General features: G+C 45.9%; 1 protein-coding gene across 1 annotated transcript; it reads right to left on the reverse strand.

Annotated features, from left to right (window-relative positions):
* Positions 1–97: 97 nt before the first annotated feature.
* Positions 98–24,950, reverse strand: RSPH1 (radial spoke head component 1). The gene is made up of 8 exons (XM_064279500.1): positions 24,897–24,950; positions 19,535–19,648; positions 19,321–19,426; positions 12,029–12,119; positions 11,099–11,234; positions 3,053–3,124; positions 2,125–2,287; positions 98–741 (listed from the first exon to the last, which is right to left on the reverse strand). Exons 1-8 carry the CDS (start codon positions 24,948–24,950, stop codon positions 467–469), a joined length of 1,011 nt encoding a protein of 336 aa, XP_064135570.1. The 3' UTR covers positions 98–466.
* Between the last annotated feature and the right edge of the window lie 285 nt (positions 24,951–25,235).

Consider the following 25,235-nt stretch of genomic DNA (forward strand, 5'->3'; position numbering starts at 1 on the left):
GTATATAAGGTTTTGTATGAGACACTGACTTGATTTGTAAACTTTGACTTAAACACAATAACACAATGTAAAAAAAAAAAAAAAGGGTTGGCCACAGTAAAAACGATGTAATCAAGCAAAGCGGTGTTACTGATTTCTAACTGAACTTTTGCCCTGAGGTCAAAACGGAGATTAGCAAGGGACAGAAAGAACCAAACCTGTTCAAACCCGTTGTTGGGGAGTTGATTCCAACTTGTGGTGACCCTACAGGACAGAGTAGAACTGCCCCATAGGGCTTCCAAAGAGCAGCTGGTGGATTTGCACCACAGACCTTTTGGTTAGCAGCCATAGCTCTTAAGCACTGCACTACCAGGGCTCCACAGAGAGAAGAGTAGGCATCAAATGTGGGTGGTTCCCTGCTGGAGTCAACAGGTTTGCAGGGGTATTTAAGAGAGAAGTACCCTTCTGATACGGATTCCACGTGAGTTCATAGTGGATCTTCAGAATCCCTCTCAAGTCCCCGGGCCTGACCTAGGACAGCCTTGCTCCAGGCTGCCTCATCACACGGTGTGAGGAGACCCTCGCTTACGCTCCCCTCACCCTCGTCCTCACCCTGGTCCATGTCATATCGGAACTCGTCCCTGCTGTAGTCCTGGCCCTCCTCCCTGATGGTGTCTCCATCCTCATCGATGGCCCTTAAAGATTCATTCTCGCCCTCAGAAAAGTCTGTCAGCAGCTGGATGTCGTCCCCAGGCTCTCCCCCTGAAAGACAACCAAAAACAAAACCAAACCCATTGCTGTCGAGTTGATTCCAACTCATGGCTAAACTCCATGTGTTACAGAGTAGAACTGTGCGCCATAGGGTTTTCTTGGCTGTACCCTTTATGAAAGCAGATTGCCAGGCCTTTCTTCCAAGGCATCAGACAGGTTTGAACCAATCTTTAGGTTAGAGTGCAAGCGTTTCTCATGACCCAGGGACCTATGAAATACAAAAAAAAAAAAAAAAAAACACTGGTGCCATTAAGTTGATTCCAACTCATAGCGACCCTTTAGGACAGAGTAGAACTGCCCCATAGGGGGTTTCCAAAGAGCACCTGGTGGATTCAAACTGCCGACCTGCCACTGCACCACCAGAGGGCGATAAAACTGAGCAAACCAGTAAAGGTAGACCACAGGCCTGCGCAGTGCTGCCTGTCCAGCCCCGGCTCTTCTTCCTCCTGACAGCAGCCCTGTGCTTTCCCTTTGGGGGCGACCTCCCATCTTAAGTTCCCCCTCCCCCGCCCCTGCCCCCCACCAGCTCTAGCCTAGCCTGGCAGGCAGAGCACCCATCCCCTGTTCCCCTGAATGGTTCAGGAGGTGCATGTACCCCCCTAAAAAAACAAAAACAAAGAACAAACCCAGTGCTGTCGAGTCAATTCCGACTCAAACCCAAGCTGGTCCAATAAAGCTAATTCCAGGGGGTTAGTGAAAATATTGAGAAAGAGGAACCCTCTGCCCGTGGGGTTCACAAGTTGACTAGATGGTAACGTGGCAACCATTCCTGTCCTCCTCCAGAGGGAAAAGGACGGCTGCAAGTGGACCCCAGCAGAGCGGAGGGGAGCTAGGACTCCATTCAGAGACCTGGCCCAGCCAAGCCCGGGGCTGTCTCCACCCTGAGCTTTGCAGTTAAATGAACCAACAAATACCATCATCATCATTTTACTTAGGCCAAATTGAGTTGGCTTTCCTTCACTTGCAACGGAAAGAATCCTACCCAGTATAAGCTTGCTGACGTTACCTGGCACTTGAACAACTCAGAGAGCATAATGATGGCCCCAGAGAATTGCTCCAGGTCCTTCTTGAAGGGAAGACTTGTCACCAGCTGCTGTCAGCGCCTGTGCCCAAGGCCACGCTGTACTTGGGCAGCCCAACCACTGATCAAGGTAGGGGAAATGAATGTTCTATCCCCAGACCTGCCCAGCGAGTCTCCCAAGGTGGTAGAGGGCCTGCAATCTGCACCCAATCAGCCCTGCTTCTTCCCCCCTCTCCCCTCCCTGGAAGTATCTGTTGCCTCTCGCACGCTGATCCCAAAGGCTCACCCTAATAAACACCTTGCACACAAATCCCCCCAGAGTCTGTTCCCAGCGAGCCTGGAGACGCACGTACCCTCGGCCCCCATGACCTCTTCTTGCCCAGGCAATGTGTCTGCAGGTGGCAGCTCCTCAGGGAGCCTCGGCGTCCACAGGGCCAACTCTGTGATTTTGGTAGCTTTCCATTTGGGAACGACAGCTATTAACGCTTCCTCCTCCTCTTCCTCTTCACCTCTTTCCTATTTTAAGTTTAAAAATATGAGCTTAGTAACGTTGGCACAAACCCAGTCTGCAATATTAGAAGTGAAGGAGAAAGGGACAGGTTTGGAGTTGTGTTTTAGCACTTTGATGACACTATTCAGTAAAAAGACCGATTGCCAACTGTCTAATGTAGGGCTGGAAATGGGTCTTTCGAGACACACCCCTGAAATCTAGCAGTTATTGCATGGATTGTGGTGACGCTGTGTTACACATTTCACTATGTTACACATTACATTGTGTTACACATTTCAATTGTCATTTATAAGACTTCAAAAAAAAAAAAAAAAACCCAGTGCTGTTCAGTCAGTTCCAACTCACAGAGCCCCATGTGTTACAGAGTAGAACTGCTCTACACGGTTTTCTTGGCTGTAATCTTTATGGAAGCAGATAGCCAGGTCTTTCTTCCACGGCACAGCTGGGTGGGTTTGAACCACCAACCCTCAGGATAGAAGCTGAGCAAAAACTGTTTGCACCACCTGGGAACTTTGTATTGTCCATAACTCCCCGACTCATGATTAGACGGTTCATGTTGACTTCAGCAATACCTTTGAAATGATGTGGTTTAGTTCTAGCAATTGAATTCTTTACTAATACATGCAAATAAAGAAGGAAAACAAAAAAGCAAAAGTTCCCAAGAGTTGGTATACTTTTTATTCTAATCACCTCTAACCTTATAGAAGCGTTATAATGGGATGGCTCTTTCACATATGAATGTAGGAAGTGATATACACTCTGCATCTTACCACATCTGTTAACCGATATTCACCGTGCTGTTCACATCCAATGTCAAACACATACTTTCCAGGGCCAACGGGCTACGAGGAAGAGAAACCAAGAGATACTCCATCATGTCAACACCCAACATCAAATAAACGATAAATGTTACCACAATAAAACTTACCCAAAATCGTACAATTGAGTAGAGTCCCACATGGATTTAAAAATGCCTGATGAACTAATAACTAACAAAGTTGCAAAGTATAGGTCCTGTTTAGGAGAACTCGTGGTACAATAGTTAAAGCAGTTGGCTGCTAACCAAAAGGTCAGTTGTTTGAACCCACCAATGGCTTCGCAGGAGAAAAGATAACAGCCCAGGAAACCCTATGGGGCTGTCCTACTCTGTCATGTACGGTTGCTGTGAGTCGAAATGGACAACATGCACACAACAACATGTCAACGACAGCATGTCCTGTTTTGTTTATTATTTAAATCCTTCACAATGTTTTTCTCTTTAGAAAAGTGATGCATTGATTCTAAAAATTTTAATGAGTCCACACCCACAGGCAAACTTACTAGAGATAGACTGCTTCTAACATTTTGTTATATTTCTTGATATCTTCTTTCTAGAACATAGAATTTTTTAAACAAAAATCCACATCATAACTACACATACTGACTTGGACTCCATTTTTACTTAGAAATATGCCATGAATGACTATCCGTGTTTATAATATTCTTCCACAGCACCAGTTACCCACCTGGTATTTTATTTCATCTGCGAATTATAATTTACTATTACTGATACTTAGTATGCTAATAATTTTCTTTGACAAGGAATGCTATATAAATATACTCTGAGTTATATCTTTATGCATATTGTCTTAGTCATCTAGAGCTGTTATAACAGAAATACCACAAGTGGACGGTTTTAACGAAGAGAAATTTATTTCCTCACAGTCTAGTAGGCTAGAAATACAAATTCTGGGAGTCAGCTCCAGAGGAAGACTTTCTCTCTCTGTCGGCTCTGGAGGAAGGTCCTTCTCTCGTCAATCTTCCCCTGGACTAGGAGCTTCTTTGCATAGGAACCCCGGGTCCAAAGGACGCACTCTGCTCCTGGTGCTTCTTTCTGGTGGTATGAGTTCCCCATGTCTCTCTACTCACTTCTCTCTTTTATATCTCAAAAGAGATTGGCTTAAGACACTACCTAGTCTTGTAGACCTCATCAATATAACTGCAGCTAATCCATCTTACTACATCATAGTGATAGGATTTATAACACATAGGGAAATCATACCAAAAGGTAAAATGGTAGACAGTCATACAAGGGAATCATGACCCAGCCAAGTTGACAGATATTCTGGGGGGACACAATTCAATCCATGACACATACCCTTCATATTTTCCTTAGTGCAAATTTTCAGACATAGAATTTCTGGACAAAAGTATATATATATTTTGATCAGAATGAGCCTGTAATAATTTTCGTTCCTACGACAGTGCTCAGAGCCCCAATAGTCTCAAACTTTTATTCTTCCTGGGTATTAGCACCCTCTTCACCTTTACTTGTTTTTAAAGATAAAAAAAAAAAAAATGGGATCTCACCATTTTCAGTCACATCTTGCAAATTATTAGTCAGGTCAATTTTTCAATATCTTTGGCCACTCAAATCTCACTGATTTATATAAGAGCTTTATATATTAAATGTTGCAATTATTCTACCCCATTTGTCATTCCTTTCTTTACAACATTCTCTATCCTTTAAGAGGTTTTTTTTTTTAATAATTTTTATTGTGCTTTAAGTGAAAGTCTACAAATCAAGTCAGTCTCTCACACAAAAACCCATATACACCTTGCTACACACTCCCAATTACTCTCCCCCCAATGAGACAACCCACTCTCTCCCTCCACTCTCTCTTTTTGTGTCCATTTCTCCAGGTTCTAACCTCCTCTACCCTCTCATCTCCCCTCCAGGCAGAAGACGCCAACATAGTCTCAAGTGTCCACCCGATCCGAGAAGCTCACTCCTCACCAGCATCCCTCTCCAACCCATTGTCCAGTCCAATCCTTGTCTGAAGAGTTGGCTTCGGGAATGGTTCCTGTCCTGGACCAACAGAAGGTCTGGGGGCTATGACCACTGGGGTCCTTCCAGTCTAAGAGGTTATTTTTAAAGAAAGTAAAACCTGTCGCTATGAGTCAGAATTGACTCGATGGCAACGGGTTTGGGTTTTTTTTTTTTTTTTAACCTATCAATTTGGCGTTTATGTTCCTGTTTAAGTTCTCTTTCCCCATTTCGAGGTCAGCCAATATTTAGCTACATTTTCTTCTACATTTGGTTTCCTTGTTGACATTTAAATCTTTACTTTCTAGAAATCCTCTTCATCTATGTGCTGCAGAACAGATCTATGGTAGAGTGAACAATGTCCCCCAAAGAGACATCGACATCCTAATTCCTGGAACCTATCTATGACAAAATAAAAAAGGAGGTGGGTGGACTTTGCAGATGGGGTTAAGGATCGTGAGATGGAAAGATTATTCTGGATTATCCAGGTGGACTCTAAATGCTGTCAGATGTGTCTTGGTCTCATAGGGTTTCTGTAATACATACACCACAAGTGGAGGGTTGTAAAGAACAGGAATTTGTTTCCTCACCGCTCTGGAAGTAAAAGTCCAAATCTGGGTCTCCACCCAGTCAGCTCTTTCCTTGCTGGTAGCTCAGAGCATTCCTTGATCCCTTGGCTTGTAGATGATCCTCACAGGCATCTGTCTTCCCCCCCAGGTATGCATATCTCTCTGTCTAATCTAACTGGCTCCTTTTATAACTCAGAAGTGATTAAATTTAGAACCCACTTGACTTGGGTATAGTCTAACTCACATAAAAAACCCATTGCCAAAACCCACTGCTGTCAAGTCAGTTCTGATTCATAGGGACCCTATACCAAGAAAACCCTGTTTCCAAACAGGATCACATCCACAGGCGTAGGAGTTGGAATTCCAACAGGTATTTTGGAGGGAACACACTTTAATTCATAATAACAGATATCCTTACAGAAAGGAGGCATAGGAAGTTGTCATGGATGGTCGAGAAGGAGGCAATGTGAGATTGGAGTGATGCAGCCACAAGCCAAGGAATGCCTAGAGCCTCCAGAAGCCAGAAGGGACAAGGAATGGATTCTCCCCTAGGGCATCTGGAGAGAGTATGGCCCCAGTGACACCCTGATTTCAGCCCAGTGAAATTGATTTCCAACTTATGGCCTCCAAAACTATGAGAGAATGAATTTCTGTTGTTTTAAGTCACCAGCTTTTGTTACAGCAGCCCTAGGAAACTCATAGAGGGTGCTGATTTGCTTTTTCTCCCAAATGGTTATCAAGCTGCCCCTGCACCATTTCTTGACTCTTCCATCATTTTGCCACTAATTTGAAATCACAGCCTCACCAAAGGCTAAATTATTTCATATACTCAGATGTCTTGGGACTTTCTAATGTGCTTCATTCATTTTTATATTTCTATCCCCGTATCACACTGTTTTAATTATTGAAGCTTTACTGTATAAACAGTGGTGGTTCAGCCATAGGATCCTTGCCTTCTATACGGGAGACCCAGGTTCAATTCTCAGCCAAGGCTCCTCAGGTACAGCCACCACCCATCTGTCAGTGAAAACTTGCATGTTGCTATGACGTTGAACAGGTTTCGGCAGAGCTTCCGGGCTAAGATAGACTAGAAAGAAGGACCTGGAGATCTACTTGTGAAAATCAGCCAGTGAAAATCTGGTGGATCACAATGGTCCAATCCACAGCCAATCATGGAGATGGCACGGGACTGGTCAGCATTTCACTTCACTGTACATGGGGTCACCACGAGTCAGGGCCAACTCAGTGGCAGTAACAACAACATACCAAAACCAAACCCATTGCTGTCGAGTGAGTCCAACTCATAACAACCCTAAAGGACAGAGTAGAACTGCCCCATAGGGTTTCCAAGGAGCAGCTGATGAATTCCAACTGCTGACCTTTTGGTAGCAGCTGAGCTCTTAACCACTGCACCACCAGGGCTCCAGCAACAATATAGTATGTCTTATACCTTGTCAGATCAGGATGTGAACAGGTAATTCTCTGAGGAAGAAACACGAGATAGCAATGCAAGTGTGAAGAGATGCGTGTCCTCACGGGGAGATGCCTAGGAAAACAATGAGATAGGACTTTTCCTCATCAGACTTGAAAAAACATGTTAAAGACTAATGCAATATCCAGTGTTGGTGAGGATAAGTGAGAAAGAGGCTCTCAGATTCTCGGGTGAGAGTGTAAATTAAAGCTGCGGTTGAGGACAGTTTGGCAGTGTCAGTCACCGTTTAAAATATCCATGCTCATATGTCCTGCGATTCCACATCTCCACAGCCTACATAAATATTTCCAAATGTAGACAAAGATAAAGATGTATCTTTGTGTATATGCTTGTGTGCCGATATAGTCGTTTTTGTTGTTGATTGCCATGGTGTCAATTCAGGCTCCTGGTGGCCCCATGTGTTACACAGTAGAACTGCTCCATAGGGTTTTCTGAGCTGTAATCTTAATGGAAGCAGATCATCAGGCCTTTCTTCCATGGTACCACATGCTGGGTTTGAACTGCTGATCTTTAGGTTAGCAGTTGAGCACAAACCATTTGCATCACCTAGGACCTTCCCAATATAGTGGGATCCTATTTATGTAATTGAAACCCCAAACCATAATTCTGTATAAGATGTATGTCTAAGTGTGCATGCAGGATGCACAGAAGGATGTGTGGGAGGATCCATCCCCAAGGGCTGGAGAAGAAAAAGGGAGAAAGGAAGGAGAGCTGGAAAGAAAAGGGAGGGAAGGGAAGGCTCAGTTGTTCTAAAGTTTTACAGTTGGGATGTACTCATGTATTATTCATACAACACTGAAGCTTTTGAATAATTAGTAGAACAAAGCCTCTATTTTTATTTTTCTGATTAGTCAAGGCTGTTTGCACTTACTAATTTTTTTTACGTTATTTTATTTGTTGTTGTTGTTACTATACACAGCAAATCACACACCTATTCAGCAATTTCTACATGTGCAATTCAATGACATTGATTATATTCTTCACATTGTACAGCCATTCTCACCCTCATTTTCTGAATTGTTTCTCCCCCATTAACATAAACTCACTGCCACCTAAGGTTCCTATCTAATCTTTTGAGTTGTTGCTGTCACTTCGATCCCATACGTGGTTGTTGTTCTGAAAAAAACCCGTTGCCATCGAGTCGATTCTGACTCATAGCAACCCTAGAGGACAGGGTAGAACTGCCCCATAGAGTTTCCGTGAAGCGCTTGGTGGATTTTAACTGCCAACCTTCTGATTAGTAGCTGTAGCACTTAACCACTACACCACCAGGGTTTCCGTGGTTGTTATTAGGTGCCATCAAGTCAGTTCTGACTCGTAGTGACCCTACGTACAACAGAACAAAATACTGCCCAGTCCTGTGCCATCCTCACAATCGTTGCTATACCTGAGCCTGTTGTTGCAGCCACTGTGCCAGTCCATCTGGTTAATGGTCTTCCTCTTTTTCACTGACCCTCTACTCCACCAAGGATGATGTCTGTGATGGGTAAGACTGTGTGTCAACTTGGGCAGGCCATGATTCTCAGTGGTTTGGCAGTCGTTTGACATTGTGATCACCCCCCTGGTGGGATCTGCTGTGAGTAGCCAGTCAGTTGAAAGGGAGTTTCCTTGGGCTTGTGGCCTGCATCTAATATAAGTGGACAGCTTGGCAAGGCTCATGGCGTTTTGCTCGCTCTGGATCCGGGAGCTGGTTCCTGTTCATCTGACCTCCGGTTCTTGGGACTTGAGCTAGCAGCTTACCTGCGGTCTTGCCTGCAGATCTTGAGATTCATTGACCTTCGTAGCCTGTAAGCAAGAACTCTGCTCTCTGACCTGCTGATCTTGGGTTCACCAGCACCTGCGGCTACGTGAACCAGGAGAAGCTTCCACCTGACCCACGGACTTGGGATGTTCCAGTCTCTACACCTGCATGAGTCATTTCTTTGACTATACACTTTACTGGTTTTGTTTCTCTAGAGAACCCAGCCTAAGATAATCTCCTTCTCCAGGGACTGGTCCTTCCTGACAACATGTCCAAAGTGTGTGAGACAAAGTCTTGCCATCCTCAATTCTAATGAGCATTCTGGCTGTACTCCTTCCAAGACAGATTTGTTCATTCTTCTGGCAGTCAACGGTATATTCAATACTCTTCACCAACACCGTAATTCAGAGGCATCAATTATAGATACTTCTTAAAGGAACATAATGCTAAAGGCAAGCATTTTTTACTAGTTAAAGTAAACCATTGTTTGGTTTTAAGAAGACTTTAAAAACTGAAAACCAAACCTGTTGAGGTCAAGTCAGTTCTGACTCATAACAACCCTATAAGGCAGAGTAGAACTACCCCATAGGATTTCCAAGGGGTGCCTGGTAGATTCAAACTGCCAACCTTTCAGTTAGCAGCCCAACACTTAACTGCTATGCCACCAGGGTTTCCAAGGAGACTTTAGGAGATATTTTTGGTTTAAGTTTTAAAGATTATCTCAGGGCAATAGTCTCAGGGGATCATCCAGCCGCCTTGGCTCCAGAAAGTCTGAAGTCCATGAGAATTTGAAATTCTATTCTGCATTTTCCCCCTTTTGATCAGGATTTTTCTATGGAATCTTTGATCAAAATCATCAGTAATGGCAGCTGGGCACCATCCAGTTCTTCTGGTCTAATGGCAGACGGAGACAATTAGCCACACATTCCATATTCTCCTCCCAGTCCTGACGCTCCTTCTTCCTCTGTTGCTCCAGGTGAATAGAGACCAATTATTGTTCTTTGGATGGCCACTTGCAAGCTGTTAAGACCCCACAGCTATGCAACTGACTAGGAGGTAGAACAGAAGCACTAAACACCTTAATAGGATGCCCCATGAAACCATGACCCAAAACATCCAAACCAAGAAACGAAATCCCATGAGGTTTTTGGCTGTACATGTTGTTGTTAGGTGCTGTTGAGTTGGTTCCGACTCAATGCAATCCTGTGTAATGAAACACTGCCTGGTCCTGGGCCATCCTCATAATCATTGTTACATAAGTGACCTTATTAATTCTTCTGGATTAACCGTTGTCAAGTTCTCGTCCCCTCCTCCAGCTTCCCATTCCCAAAAAACGCCCGTAGGAATTCTGCTGGGACTTACATATACATTATATAGATTTGAGGACAGTATGTTGTTTTCATGAAGATGGAAAGTAGAATCTACAATTAAGACATAAATTCTATGTAAATGAAAATTGGGTTTTAAGAGAAGTCTGAAAAGACTTCCTTCAGTTAAATGTTCCCTATGTCAACTTCTAACATGAACACTATTAATTTGCTCAGCAAAGTCTTTCCTCAGGGAGTCCCCTCTCAATCCACAAATGCCTGTGCTGTAGGTTCTGAATTATCCAGGGTTTCTCTGCATCACACTAGGGCCCTGTACAAGAAGGGCAAGCAAAGTCATGAAGTCCTTCAGACAGAAGAGACCAGTCATGGGTTCTGTGAGCTGGAAAGCAGACCTATCCCCTGTGTACCCCAAAATCCCACCACTGCCCAGAGGGGGCCGCTGGCCTGCAGCAGGAGGAAAGGGTTTGTGGGTCTCCCTCCACCGGGCTCTAGCAGCACCCCCTAAAGGTAAAAGAATGCCGAAACACCTACATGCTGAACTGCAAGAAACATTCAGTAGTTTCATATTGATTGACCGGTAAGAAGGAACAAAGGCAGGAGAGGCTAAGCCGCCCCCTTGTGAAAGACACCGCTGAAAGACAATCAGAACTCCTTCTGAGTTAGAGGCCAGGTCCCTCCATTCCCCACTCTGCTGCTCTGTGGGTAACAGAGCCTGAAGCAGGATTTCTCAAAGCGAGGCGTGGCTGTGTGTTCCCTGTGTTTGGAGGAGACAGGAGAGGGCTCCCTGAGTGTTGGGTATTTTACACCCAGAGATTTTCACTACCTGGGGGAAGGGGGCATTGTGTATTGCATCGGCAACCGTAGCTTCCCACTGACTTACGTTTTTGTTCAAGAACTTGCCCTGGTATCTGTGGTTCAGGTGGATAAGCTCGGCTGCACCCTCCTGCTGTCCGTTCACCCAGGTGCCGACATACTTGCTGCCCGTCTCTGCATAGAAATAGGTGCCTTGCCCATGCCTGGTCAAGATAAGGAGCATGTTGACATTTTGTTCCACCATAGTGAAAACCGTCGCGATTTATAGCACAGACATGTAAATTGAGCAGGCTTACACGCTGGCTGTTTGGTTTCTGTATCTGAAGACGCCTCCTGCTTGGTGTGCCCAAGCGTGGAGCAACGCTAACAGATGCCCACCCAAAGGACGGGCATCGCCCTTGGGACAGAGACAGCCTTCCTGAGCATCAGCCTTCCCTTGAGGAAGAAGCGGTGCCACTGGGAGCTGTGGTTCTCCCATGCCTTCAGGCTCCGGTGCTCACGGGTGCTGAACCCATGTGCCTGTGGGCTGCCCCACTGAGGGCAGACAAGGGCACACAGTGCTGAGGGCCCACTGTCCACACAGGCTCAGGGAGGTATAATCCAGCAGGCTTGCCTTGAACCGCAGAAGGTTCTGCAGTGCCCGGCAGAATGCACAAATGGGCTTTTGTCATGGGCCTGTTTCTTAATAAGTGTAAACAATCACGTGTACAGGTTATCGCTGTTAGTGGCCACTGAGTCCACTCTGACTCATGGTGACTCCTCCATGTGTGTCAGAGTAGAACAGTGCTCCATCAGGTTTTTCAATGGCTGATTTTTCGGAAGCAGATTGCCAGACCTTACTTCCCAGGTGCCTTTGGTGGACTCACACCTCCAACCTTTCAGTTAGCAGCTGAGCGTGTTCACCGTTTGCACCATCCAGGGACTCCCAAATAAGGGCCATCATCGTCTTATTCTTATCACGTGAATCAATGTACCAGGCTAAAGATGGAAACCAAACCTTTGGTGAGAGTACCACTCTCCTGTGTAGGTGTCATTGTTGATGTAGTAGTACACACCGTGGCCATGTCTCTGGTCATCTGCCCACTCTCCTGAAAGGGATGACACGACACAGCCCAGGTGAGAAAAGGGAGTGCTGCCCAACCATGTCCCTGGGCCAGAACGACAGCAGACGCAAGTTCGCCATAAAGCTAGAGAAGCTTCCACTTCCAGGCCTCAAGCATGCTCTAACAAAATGCTCGCAGGATCAGACAGCTTTGGAAATGTTGCAGAAGAGTTTTTTTTTTTTTTTCTTTTTTTAATTTTTATTGTGCTTTAGGTGAAAGCTTACGAATCAAGCCAGTCTCTCATACAAAAATTTATATACACCTTGCTATATACTCCTAGTTGCTCTCCCCCTAATGAGACAACACACTCCTTCTCTCCACCCTGTATTTCCATGTCCATTCTGCCAGCTTCTGGCCCCCTCAGCCTTCACATCTCCTCTCCAGGCAGGAGCTGCCCACACAGTCTCATGTATCTACTTGAGCCAAGGAGTTCATTCCTCACCGGTATCATTTTCTATCTTATAGTCCAATCCAATCCCTGTCTAGAGTTGGCTTTGGGAATGGTTCCTGTCTTGGGCCAACAGAAGGTCTGGGGGCCATGACCACCAGGGTCCTTCAAGTCTCAGACCATTAAGTCTGGTCTTCTTACCAGAATTTGAGGCCTACATCCCACTGTTCTCCTGCTCTCTCAGGGGTTCTTTGTTGTGTTCCCTGCAGAACAGTCATTGGTTTTAGCGGGGCAAGAAGAGAGAGATTTTAAGTTCAAGGGCAAAGGCCATTGTCTCTTTCCACTCTGATTTCCCTGTGTCCCCTTCCTCTCGCGCTGGATGGCATGGAGTGGTCATGGCCATTTAGGGAGCTAGTTAAGGGAGGGCTGAGTGGGAAGCCACCTGGTGCAGGTCTGGTGAGGTGTATGTATGTGGGCCCTATCTCCTGTGTGTACTGACAGCAGGTTCCGCAAGCTGATCAACAGCAGAGCAAGGATCCAAAGCCAGGTTCGTCTGACTCTGTCTGCTGCCATGATCCCAGCACCACGTTCCATTATGTTCATGTGATCCAGGACCATGGCTTTGGTCCTTTGACTTTAAGGCTTGACAGTCCATCCCTGGCCACATGCCAGCATTTCAGCCTATTTCCTGTCTGGTTCCCACACACTTATGCAGTCTAGCTGCCCCACCTACACACTACCTCCATGCACCTGGACGGCATGCCATTGCCACCCCGCACCTCTGCTGGGACTCGTCCCTTGCTGAGTAGGCCTTACCACTCACCTCCATACAGGTGCGTGCTAATGTCTCGTTGACTTGAAGTGCTAAAATTGGCAAAGATATCACGAAATTTATGACACACCTTCTACAATAAGGATGGAGCTCTGTTGGTGCAGTGCTTAAGAGCTCGCCTGCTAAACAAAAGGTAGGCAGTTCGAATCCACCAGCTGCTGCTTGGAAACCCTATGGAGCAGTTCTACTCTGTCCTATAGGGTCATTATGAGTCAGTGGAATTGACTTGATGGCAACAGGTACAAGGAAGACAAGGTGTGATACCATTTTCTTGAAATGCTGTCCTGATCCTGTTTTGAGACCATGGCTGGAAGCCAGTCCATTCCCATTCTTGAGCAGGGGATTAAGTCTGTTCTCCAGCTGCAACCCTTACCAGGTTTTCACACTCCTGGGCCACTATGCACCCAGCCTAATCACCCCAGAGCTAGGTACCCAACAACTAGGAACAGCCCCCTCTGCCCCCTGAGCCTGCAGAATGATTCAAAATGCCCCATTCCCAGGGAGCCCGCAAAACCAAGATAGCTCCAACCTGGTTGCCATACCTGAGCTCTCTCTCCCACAATTCCAGCTTCGGTTACCTTGTCCCCAGGTCCACCCCCCCCCCCACCCCGCCATGTGGCCTGCATCATGGCGTGCTGTGCCTCCTGTCTCTGAGAACTGAGGGCATAATAAACCCGTGACTGCCCCACAGAGTTTTCTAGGCTGTAATATTTAGGAGCAGATCAACAGGTCTGTCTCCCACAGAGCTGCTAACTGGGTTCAAACCGCCAACCTTTAGTTGGCAGCTGTGCGCTTAACCATTGTGCCACCAGGGCTATAAATAGAAAATGATATTTTAACGTTGTTGTCATATAGAGAGACATTCAAAGAGTATTAGCTTACAGAGGTAAGGGAGAGGATATTCCAGAGGTCTGTCAGGCATTAATGAAACTCTTAGGTTACTTTCTTGGATTTTGTGATGTTTGCAGGATTTTTAGATTTTTTATTTGTTTTTATTTCTTTTATCATTACAAATAAAAAGTCACTTTTATGTCAACTTTATACCCTTTTTTTTTTTTTTGTCCTAAAGAGGGCCCCCAAAACTTGTATAAGCTTTAGGCTTACCTAAAAAAAAAAAAAAACCCAGATCCCCTTCTTATAAAGATATACAACATGCCAAAAAAAATGTTAATTACCCAAGCAATATGTTTTTACGTGAATAAACTCCAACATTTATCTACAAAAGGGAGTTTCTACACATTTCCCCAAATCAGTCTAATATTTATTCAGCACCCACGATGTCCTGAGCCCTCCGTGAGATATTTAGACGTTGTTGTTATCAGATGCCTTTGAGTCGGTTCTGACCTATAGCAACCCTATGTAAAACAGAACAAAACACTGCCCGGTCCTGCGCCATCCTCATACAGAAAAAAAATTAAAAAATAAACTAAACCCATTGTCATTGTATTGATTCCAACTCATAGCAATCCTATAGAACACAGTAGAACTGCCCCATAGGGTTTCCAAGAAGTGGCTGGTGGATTCAAACTGCAGACCTTTTTGTTAGCAGCCGAGCTCTTGGCTACTGTGCCACCAGGGCTCCCCCTCTTACATACAGCTCTACAGATAATGGTGGAAGTCCTCAAGGAGCCTGCGCTCAGGCTGGGAGGAGAGTCAGACACGTGTGTGATCAGCAAGATATAATGTAAGGCCACAAAAAGGGCTACACTAGATGATTCAAAGACTAGATAATATTTCAGGGAAAAAAAAAGTCACGTTTACCAAAACCTCATAAAGAGAAGTAGGGTGGACAGGGTTCTATGATGTGATATGAGATAGAACAACGTGATTAAGAGGGATGAAGAATTCCAAAATGGAACCGATTCACTGAAAGCAGACTTGACTATAGAACTGGCCGTGAGGATATACAGAATGTGCAGAAATCTTGTCTGGATCTCTGGGCAATGGTGTGCTGGTAAACCAGTTACCCAAACAGAGAGGAAGAAGGAGGGGGAGGAGGAAAAAGGGCAGGAGGTAGAGGAAAAGAAGGAGTAGAAGGAAGGAGGAGGAGGCGGAGGAAGAGAAGGCGCTGTCCTGATTAGTAGCATTGGCCAATTTCAAACTACCTACAGAACTGGGAAAAGCAGCACAGAATGAGCCCTTGTGAGCTAGTGTGAGCCAGCACCAGCACACCCTTGGGGCCAGGAGACCTTGTCTGAAACTTTCACATCACTTGATTTATCCCTAAATGTCTGTGACAAAATTATGACATCCCCATTCTGTTGGCCATGTGGGCTGGTCTCCAGGGTAGCAACAGGACGAGAAAAATACACTAAGCATTTTGAAGAAAATTTGCAAAAGTGAAATGGCAAGGACATTAAATTTCAAGTCAGTAAGGACTAGTGCGGTGGTGCAGTGGTTAAGCACTGGGCTGCTAACTGAAAGGTCGGCGGTTCAGATGCACCAGCCGCTCCAAGGGAGAAAGGTGTGACAGTCTGTTTCCATAAAGATTACAGCCTTGGAAACCCTGTGGGGAAGTTCTGTACTGTTCTATAGAGTCACTATGAGTCAAAATCAACTCAACGGCAACAGATAAGGCCTGGTGGACAAACTTTTAAAAAGGGCCTTGATCTGCTTCACATAAAACTTGTTAGAGACTGTCTTGGTCATCTAGTTCTGCTGTAACAGAAATACCACAATTGGATGGCTTTAACAAAGAGAAATTTATTCTCTCACAGCCAAGTAGGCTACAAGTCCAAATTCAGGGCACCAGCTCCAGGGGAAGGCTTTCTTCTCTCTGTCAGCTCTGGAGGAAGGCCCTTGTCATCAATCTTCCTGTGGTCCAGGAGCTTCTCTGCCCAAGAACCTCGGGTCCAAAGGATATGCTCTGTTCCTAGTGCTTCTTTCTTGGTGGTTTGAGGTCCCCACTCTCTGCTTGCTTCCCTTTCCTTTTATCTCCTGTAAAGTAAAGTGTGGTGCAAGCCACACCCCAGGGAAACTCCCTTTATATTGGATCAGGGATGTGACTTTAATAAGGGTGTTACAATCCCACCCTAATCCTCTTTAACATATGTCATGGGTTGAATTGTGTCCCCCTAAAAAACTGTGGGTATCAACTTGGCTGGGCCATGATTCTCAGTATTGTGTTTTTCCTACATGTTGTAAATCCTGCCTCTATGATGTTAATGAGGGAGGATGGGTGGCAGTTGTGTTGGTGAGGCAATACTCAATCTACCAGACTAGATTGTGTCTTGAGGCAATCTCTTTTGAGATATAAAAGAGAGGAGCTAACAGAGAGACAGAGGGACTCTCATACCATCAATAAAGCAGTACCGGGAGTACAGCAAATCCTTTGGACCCAGGGTCCCTATGCAGAGAAGCAGCTAGTCCAATGGGAAGGGCGACAGACAGAGAGAGAAGCCTTCCCCTGGAGCTGACACCCTGAATTTGGACTTTACTGTGAGAAAATAAACTTCTGTTTGTTAAAGCCACCCACTTGTGGTATTTTTGTTATAGCAGCACTAGATAACTAACACAAAATAAAATTACAATCACAAAATGGAGGACAACCACACGATACTGGGAATCATGGCCTAGCCAAGTTGACACATATTTTGGGAGGGGACACAATTCAATCCATGACAGAGACTCTGCTCAGCAGATCACAAGGCCACCACAGTAAACTCTGTACAACTGAGGAAGATGATTCAGAGAAAGGCCACCTCCTGGGCAGATCTTTAACAGCCACGAGTCAGGTATCCTTTTCTGAAGTGCATGTTTTTTAGGAACTTTATACTGTTATTTCAAATTTGCATTTAACTTGAAAAATATATATTTCTATCTCTCATCTTTTCCCAGGCTCAGAACCTCTCTCCCTTGGTACCTCCTTGGGGTTCAATGAACATTTGAGTCACATCAGGTGACTGTATGCATGGGGGCAGCAGTGAGGTGTTGGAAATAAGGAAACAAAGATCCTCCTGAGACATGCAATTGGCATGTAAGGAATTGTGGTAGAGACAGGAAAAGCCAGCTGGGCAAGGTGGAATGTCTCCCAGACCAGAAGACTTCATGGAAGGAACCGCTGGATCTAAAGAAACAACGTGTTCATAAGAAGAGGGGTTGGTCAGAAATGGAACACTGTCCATTGCAGCACTAGTCACAATAGCAAAAAGATGGAAACAACCTCAGTGCCAATCAACAGATGAATGGATAAGCAAATTATGGTACACACACACAATGGAATACTACGCAGCGATAAAGAAAAATGATGAATCTGCAAAACATCTCCCAATATGGATGAATTTGGAGGGCATTATGCTGAGTGAAATAATTCAATCATGAAAGGACAAATATTGTATGAGACCACTATTATAAAAACACAAGAATAGGTTTACACACAGAAAAAAAAATCTTTGATGGTTACAAGGGAGAGGAGGGGTGTGGAGGGAAAATTGCTGGCTAGATAGTAGATAAGTGTTAACTTTGGTGAAGGGAAAGACAACACACAATACAGGGGAAATCAGCACACTTGACAAAGGCAAAGTCATAGAAGCTTCCTAGACACATCCAAACACCTTGAGGGACTGAGTTACTGGGGCTGAGGTCTAGAGACCATAGTCTCAGGCAACATCTAGGTCAATAGCATAACATAGTTCACAAAGAAAATGTTCTACATCCTACCTTGGTGAGTAACATCTGGGGTCTCAAAAGCTGGCAAGCGGCCATTTAAGATACATCTATTGCTCCCATCCCTTCTGGAGCAAAGAAGAATGAAGAAAACCAAAGATACAAGGAACATATTAGCCCAAAGGACAAATGGACCACATGACCCACAGCCTCTACCAGCCTGAGCCCAGAAGAACTAGATGGTACCCAGTTACCACCACCAACTGCTCTCACAGGGATCACAATAGAGGGTCCTGGACAGAGCAGGAGAAAAATGTAGAACAAAATTCAAATCCACAGACACACACTGGAGAGACTGGAGGAAGCCCCAAGACTAGGGCCCTCGAACCCTGCTAACTCAGAACTGAAGCCACTCCCAAAGTCCACCTTATAGCCAAAGATTAGACAGGCCTATAAAACAAACAATAACACACGTGAGGAACGTGCTTCTTAGTTCAGTCAAGTGTATGAGACCAAATAGGTAACATCTGCCCAAAAGCAAAGACAAGAAGGCAGGAAGGGAGAGGAAAACTGGACGAATGGACACAGGAAACCCAGGGCAGAAAGGGAAATGGGCAGGGTGCTGACACAATGTGGGGATTGGAACCAATGTCACTAAACAATCAGTGTATAAATTTTTGAATGAGAAACTAATTTGTGCTGTAAACTTTCACCTAAAGTACAGTAAAATTTAAAGAAAGAACTGGAACATTGCAAAAAGAACTTAAAGGAGATGAATGGTAAAACACCAGTTGCCACCAAGTCGGTTCTGACTCATGGCGACCCCGTGTGTGTCAGAGTAGAACTGGGCTCCACAGGGTTTTCAGTGGCTGATTTTTTGGAAGTAGATCGCGAGGCCTTTCTTCTGAGGTGCCTCTGGGTGGACTTGAACCTCCAACCTTTTGCTTAGCAGCTGAGATGTTAACCATTTGCACCACCAGGGACTCCTGACGAATGGTACCCAAAACTCCACCGTGATTGAGTCGATTCCAGCTCTCTAAACGCATGATCCAACCATCTCCCAGGTCTGTGGTCACCTAAAAGCCTCTCTTGTCACTTGCTCCCCAGCAAATTGACTCACAGGAGACAATGTGCTGGTACAGGGACAGCCCTATTTCCCATTGTGGATTAATTAATTAAAAGGTAGCCTGCCTTCTTTGCCCAGCCTGTGAACCTAAAAACACAGTTTGTTGAATGACTGGCTAATCTGGAGAACTTTAAACCCTCTCTCATACTTCAGCATCCACAGACAAGTTTGATCACAAAAGAAAAAACATTTGCAACACAAAAAAACAAAAAACTGGTTCGGCCTAACGTTTTACCTTCGTATCGGGATCCATCTGGGTATATAAAAGTGCCTTGACCATGCTTTTTATTTTTGAAATATTCTCCAATGTAGCGAGCACCATTTTTAAATTTGTAGGTCCCCTGAAACACATCGATTATGTAATTCGTATCATTCTTAAACATCCCACTTGCTAATAGATTTAAAACCAAACTAAAGAGAAACCCCCCTGCTCAAGCCGTGGTTCTTACCTGGCCGTGTCTTTTGCCGAATTCGTACTTCCCTTCGTAGGTATCCCCATTGGGCAGTCTGGCTTTCCCGTTCCCATGCCGTTCACCTGCATCATTCCGTTCCCCCTCATATTCCTGGGGAAAGAAATTGAGATAGTTACAGCCGTCATTTCTTAAGCACTCCTCAGGTGGAATGCATTTTATAAATACTATTTTTTTTTATATACATTGATGCATTGGAACTATGGTGTTGGTGAAGAATATTGACTATACCATGGACCACTAGAAGAACGGACAAATCTGTCTTGGAAGAAGTACAGCCAGAACGCTCCTTAGAAGTGAGGATGGTGAGACTTGGTCTCATGTACTTTGGACATGTTATCAGGGGGGACCAGCCCCTGGAGAAGGACATCACTCTTGGTAGAGATTCAGCGAAAAAGAGGAAGACCATCGATGAGATGGATTGACATAGTGGCTGCAACAATAGGCTAACATAGCAACATATGTGAGGATGGTACAGGACTGGGCAGTATTTCATTCTGTTGTTCACAGGGTTGCTACGAGTTGGAATCCACTCAATGGCACCTAATAACAACATACAATGGAATCCTCATATTTCTCTGCACCATGTAAAACTCTCCTTGTCTTACAGGGGAAGTGTGTGACCAGGCCTGGGTGAGAAGAAGCATTGGTCCAAGGTCCCACAACTAGTAGTTTCCCTTGATGGGAGCTGCCCTCCTTCCAACATCTAGTTTACAATTCGTTATGATAATCCTCTACACTGTAAGCAAAATCAACTGATTTGTGCAAAATACTAGGTACTCTGAGGAGTGTTCTTTATAGGAAGGTGCTTGAAATGGCATATGCTGGTGGAACAGGTCCGAGCCCACACAAATACCTTCCCTATTTGTTTCCTCTGACAATCCAGGACTTGAAATGCAAATGCCCTGGACTGTCTGTGTCCATAAGTCAGCTTTACACTTTGAGGAAGTTCCAATGGGAGGCGGATGGCAGGAGGGAGGAGCTGAGAAGTAAACTGGACTCTAAAAAAAAAAAATAGGGTCCCAAAAAGGGTCCTTTAATGTCCTGGTGGCCCAGTGTTTAGGAGTTTGGCTGCTAACCAAAAAGTTGGCAGTTTGAATCCACCAGCCACTCCTTGGAAACCCTATAGGGCAGGTCTACTCTATCCTACATGGTCACTATTAGTCAGAATTGAATTGCATCAACTCCATGGCAATGGATTTTTGCTTTGGGGAGGGGAGGTTAACTCAAGTTACCTGGTGGTGCAAACAGTTAGTGTGCTCAGCTGCTAAACAAAAGTTTGGAGGTTTGAGTTCACCCTGAGGAGCCTTGGAAGAAAGGCCTAGCGATCTACTTCTGAAAAATCCATTGAGAATGTTATGGAGTACAATTCAACTCTGACACACATTGGGTAGCCATGAGTCGAGGCTGACTCTATGCCAACTGGGGGAAAAAAAGTAGATATAATAGGTGGTTTAGTGGTAGAGTTCTCGCCTCCCAAGTGAGAGACCCGTCTTTGATTCCCAGCCAAAGTGCCTCATGAGCAGCCACCACACATTCATCAGTGGAGGCATCACATTGCTATGATGCTGAACAGGTTTTGGTAGAGCGTCCAGGCTAAGATGGACTAGGAAGAAAGGCCTGGCTATCTACTTCCAAAAATCAGCCAATGATAATCCTATGGATTACAATGGTCTGATCCCCAACCAATCATAGGATGGCACAGGACCAGACATCATTTCCTTCCTTTCTGTTGGCCATGAGTCGGGGCCAACTCGGGGGCAGCTAGCAACAACAATGAAGCAGATATTAGTATTACCCCCCATTTCACAGTTAAGGAACTTGAGGCTCAGAAAGGTTGATGTCCCAACAACACTCAGCTTATGAATGGTAGAGCCAGGGTTTGAGCCCAGAACTGGGGGACTCCAAAGCTGGAGCTCTAAATTGCCTCACTATCACCCCCTGGAGGAACTTCAGTAGCACTGTCAGTCCTAACCCACAAGTAAGAAGGGGCTCCAAGCTGCTCACGTCCTAAGTTTGAGGCCACCGCAAAGAAAGTTCTACACAATGCCTCAAGTTTCTTCTCCTTTCAAACTAGCCACTCCTGCCAGGATGAGCTTCCTAAAATTCCAGCTTGTCCAGGTCACATCCATTCTCACTGCCTGCAACCCCCAACAGGCTTTCTAGTGCTGACAGAATAAAATCTGAACTATTTAGTTGGGTCCCCAGAATTCTCCATTATCTGATTTCAATCAACCTCTCCAATTTGACCCTTCGCCACTTAATGACACAATGTGACCTGGAGTCCACACATTTTTCAGGGCCCTGCTGTGGTCCAGCTCTGTCTGATCATGCCACTTGTCTATCAACTCTTAGAGCATGGTCTAGAGGAGGACTCTTCACCCAGGAAAGCCAATCAACTGGGCCACCAACGTTCAATGTCCAATCATTGACTGAGATTTATAGAGATGGGATGCATTACTGGCTAGGCTCTAGAACAGGGTATGCAGGCCTGGGCATATGTGTGTGTGCATGTGTGTGTGTGCATGTGTGTGCGTGTGTGTGTTCCCCAGGCTTGTTGTTTCCATGCAGATTCTAAGGCTTCCACTCCCCACTGATTAATAAGCACTTTGGGTTTTTCTTAATCACACTAATGAACGTGGAAACCATCTAGCTGTGGGAAGAAAGACCCCCAAACCCCAGCAGCAGAGGCCTCCAGAGCTGTTTTGGATATTGAGGTTTTTCTTTGCATATCCTTGAGTTTTTCTGCACCATTTTAGTAAAAAGTCCTTCAAGTTAGCCTCAGTAGGCCTCTCTTATATACAGTCCCGCCATCCCAAGGACAGCAAGCTACCCAGCTGGCTGTGACAAGCTGAGGCTAGAAGTCAGATGGCTTCTGGTTGCGTGATCTCTCCAGGACACCTCACATCTGCATCCTTGGCTGTATGACAAGCACGTGTGACTGCTTCAGAGGCCCAGTACCAGGAAACATGTTCTCAGCATGTGGCAGGAGGAAGACGAGGTCTCTGTCCTCCAGGAGGTTCCAGAGTGGTAGGGAGCACAGAGAGAGGGCAGCTGCAGCCACGTGACCTGTGGGGCAGGGATGTCAGCAGAGGGCTCCATAGGGATGCAAAGAGGCAGTGGTCAGCTACAGCAGGCTTCCCTGAAGGATGAGTGGAGGGCACAGAGTGAAGGAAGTGGCTGGAGCTGCTTTAAGGTCCTGTGGAAAATGGAGCTGGAGGAGAAAGCCAGGGTAGTTCCATCTAAGATATGTTATCAGGAAGGAGGGTAGTTATTGGGCCATGAGAAGCCATCACAAAGTCTCAACAACCCAACGACACCCAAGTGGTAGTGTCTGCAGCAGTCGTATGGGTCTGGATTTCATGTGAGAGAGCTGGTCTGCATATAAAGATGAGGGAGTTATCAGTCTACAGGGGGGAGCAAAAGCCATTGCATAATGGGAGAGTACTTGATCATTGTAGGATGCTCTTCCCTTTCTTGGGTCACCCTTAGTCATAACCTAGCACTCTCATGTGGGTCCACTTTTGATCTCCTTGCTTGAGTGGAAGCTCTAGAGAGCTGGCTCTGGATCAGGCACACTACCAACCACAGGACCAAAAAGAAGTTTTTGTTATTTGTCGTCAAGTCAATTCTGACTCATGGTGACCCCATATGTGCAGAGTAGAACTTCTCCATTGGATTTTCAAGAATGTGACCTTCCGGAAGTAGATTTCAGGTCTGTCTTCTGAGGCACCTCTGCATGGGGTGGAACTGCCAATCACTTGGCTAGGAGTTGAGCACTTAACCATTCATGCCATTCAGATCTCCCCAGCTGCATACATGCAGCTGATGTTCAAACCCCACGCCTGGGCTCCACTGAAAAGCAGAAGGAATAAGCCTACCCTGCTACAAAGAGTGGTTTAAAATACTCAAGTGATAAGTCAAAAAGTCAGTCACAAAAGGACAAATATTGTATAATTCCACTTACATGAAATATCTAGAATAGGCAAGTGAATAGAGACCCACGTTCATTAGTGGTTACCAGGGGTGGGTGGGCAGGAGAGGGAAAAGGAGGGCTCACTGCTTCAGGGACACTGAGCTTCCATTAAGGGTGATGAAAAACTTTGAAATCAGGTGACATTGATGATTGCACAACACGCTGAACACAATGTCATTGAGTGATACATGGCAAGCATGTTGAAATGCCAAACGTTTTGTTACGTATATATTGACCACAATTTAAAAACAAATAAACTCAAGCATCTCCAGGGGAGAGAAGTAGGGAGGCAGGAAACTCTTCCCTTCTCCCAGAGAATGTTCCATTTCCCTAATGCCTAAAACCAAGGAACAATTCCAATAACTCGGTCAGTTCAGGCTGGACTGAAGAAAGCACATGTGAGTCTTGGCCTACATAGCAATACCTCAGGTAGCAATTTGCTCTTGGAAACCCAGGTGGCATAGTGGTTAAGAGCTATGTCTGCTCACCAAAAGGCAGGCAGTTCGAGCCCACCAGGTGCTTCTTGGAAACCCTATGGGGGCAGTTCTACTCTGTCCTATAGGGTCACTATGAGTCGGAATCAACTTGACGGTAATGGGTTCAAGGTTTTTTTTGTTTGTTTAATTTGCTCCTTAGAAGCAAGGATGGCAAGACTTCATCTCACTTACTTCGGACATGTTATCAGGAGGGACCAATCCCTGGAGAAGGATATCATGCTTGGTAAAGTAGAAGGCCAGTGAAAAAGAGGAAGGCCCTCAACGCGACAGATTGACACAGTGGCTGCACAAAGGGGCTCAAATATAACAGCCATTGTGAGGATGATGTAGGACAGAGCAACATTTCATTCTGTTATACATAAGGTCGTTATGAGTCAGGAACGACTCCAGGGCACCTAACAACAGTATCTCAGTAATATCTCTGAGCCAGGATCCTCTCTGCACTTCCTGGAGGCTGCCAAGGGGCAGGTTTCCTTCATCCTCTTAGTCCTGGTGTGCCAAGCTCAGATACAGAAATGACTGATTCAAGGATAGTATGACAGCTGGAACTTGGGAACTCAGGACACCCAAAGAAATTGCCTCCATGGGGGCTAACGGGGAAGGGGGAGCTCCCCAAGCCTTTGACCTGGAAACTTCGCCTTTCAGAGAGGAAGAGGACTGCGCCAGTGGGAGGGAGGGATGTGGCAACTGGAGGTCATAACGTTTCATCTTTCACAACCACTTCCAAGACGCAGCGCCCAGTGTGGCCGGCGCGGTCCTTGCCCCTGGCTGGGCTGCCTGGGGATTGTGGTTCAGGTCCCCTGGTCTCCACCCTCTCCGCTCTTGGAACCGGCCTCCGGGCAACCCCTCCGTCCCCCGGAGCTCTCACCCCAATATCATTCTCTCCCTCCTCCTCCAACTCCTCCGAGCCCAGATCCGACATGGCCTCGCCCCAGCCCGGGTCCCTGCCGCCGCCGCTGCCGCCTCTGGGTCTCTATCCCGGGGGACCCAGCAGCCAGCACCACCGCGTCCGCCGTTGCCTGGGAGATGCAGCCAGCCCCGCCTCCCACCAGGCCTGGGAGGGTGAGAGGGGAGAGGGAAGGGACAGGGCTGAAGGCCCAGGGAGGAGCCAATGACAGCCGCCCGCTGTTGTCATAGCAACAAGAAGACAAGGCGCGGGAGGAGCCCGTGACAGCCATAGGATGCTGTCCTAGCAACGGAAGGGCGC

Source organism: Loxodonta africana, chromosome 2 (assembly GCF_030014295.1).
Source record: "Loxodonta africana isolate mLoxAfr1 chromosome 2, mLoxAfr1.hap2, whole genome shotgun sequence".
Classification (NCBI taxonomy): domain Eukaryota; kingdom Metazoa; phylum Chordata; class Mammalia; order Proboscidea; family Elephantidae; genus Loxodonta; species Loxodonta africana.

Bases quoted from the DNA above. Each gene is read 5' to 3' on its own strand.
- RSPH1 (XM_064279500.1), bottom strand. From the start codon at position 24,950: ATGTCGGATCTGGGCTCGGAGGAGTTGGAGGAGGAGGGAGAGAATGAT. The intron at 11,235-12,028 runs GTTTGGTTTCCA...TATCTTGACCAG, and splicing joins GAGTGGTACTCTCACCAAAG to GCATGGGCAAGGCACCTATT. The intron at 2,288-3,052 runs GTAAGATGCAGA...AACTTAAAATAG, and splicing joins AATATCGGTTAACAGATGTG to GAAAGAGGTGAAGAGGAAGA.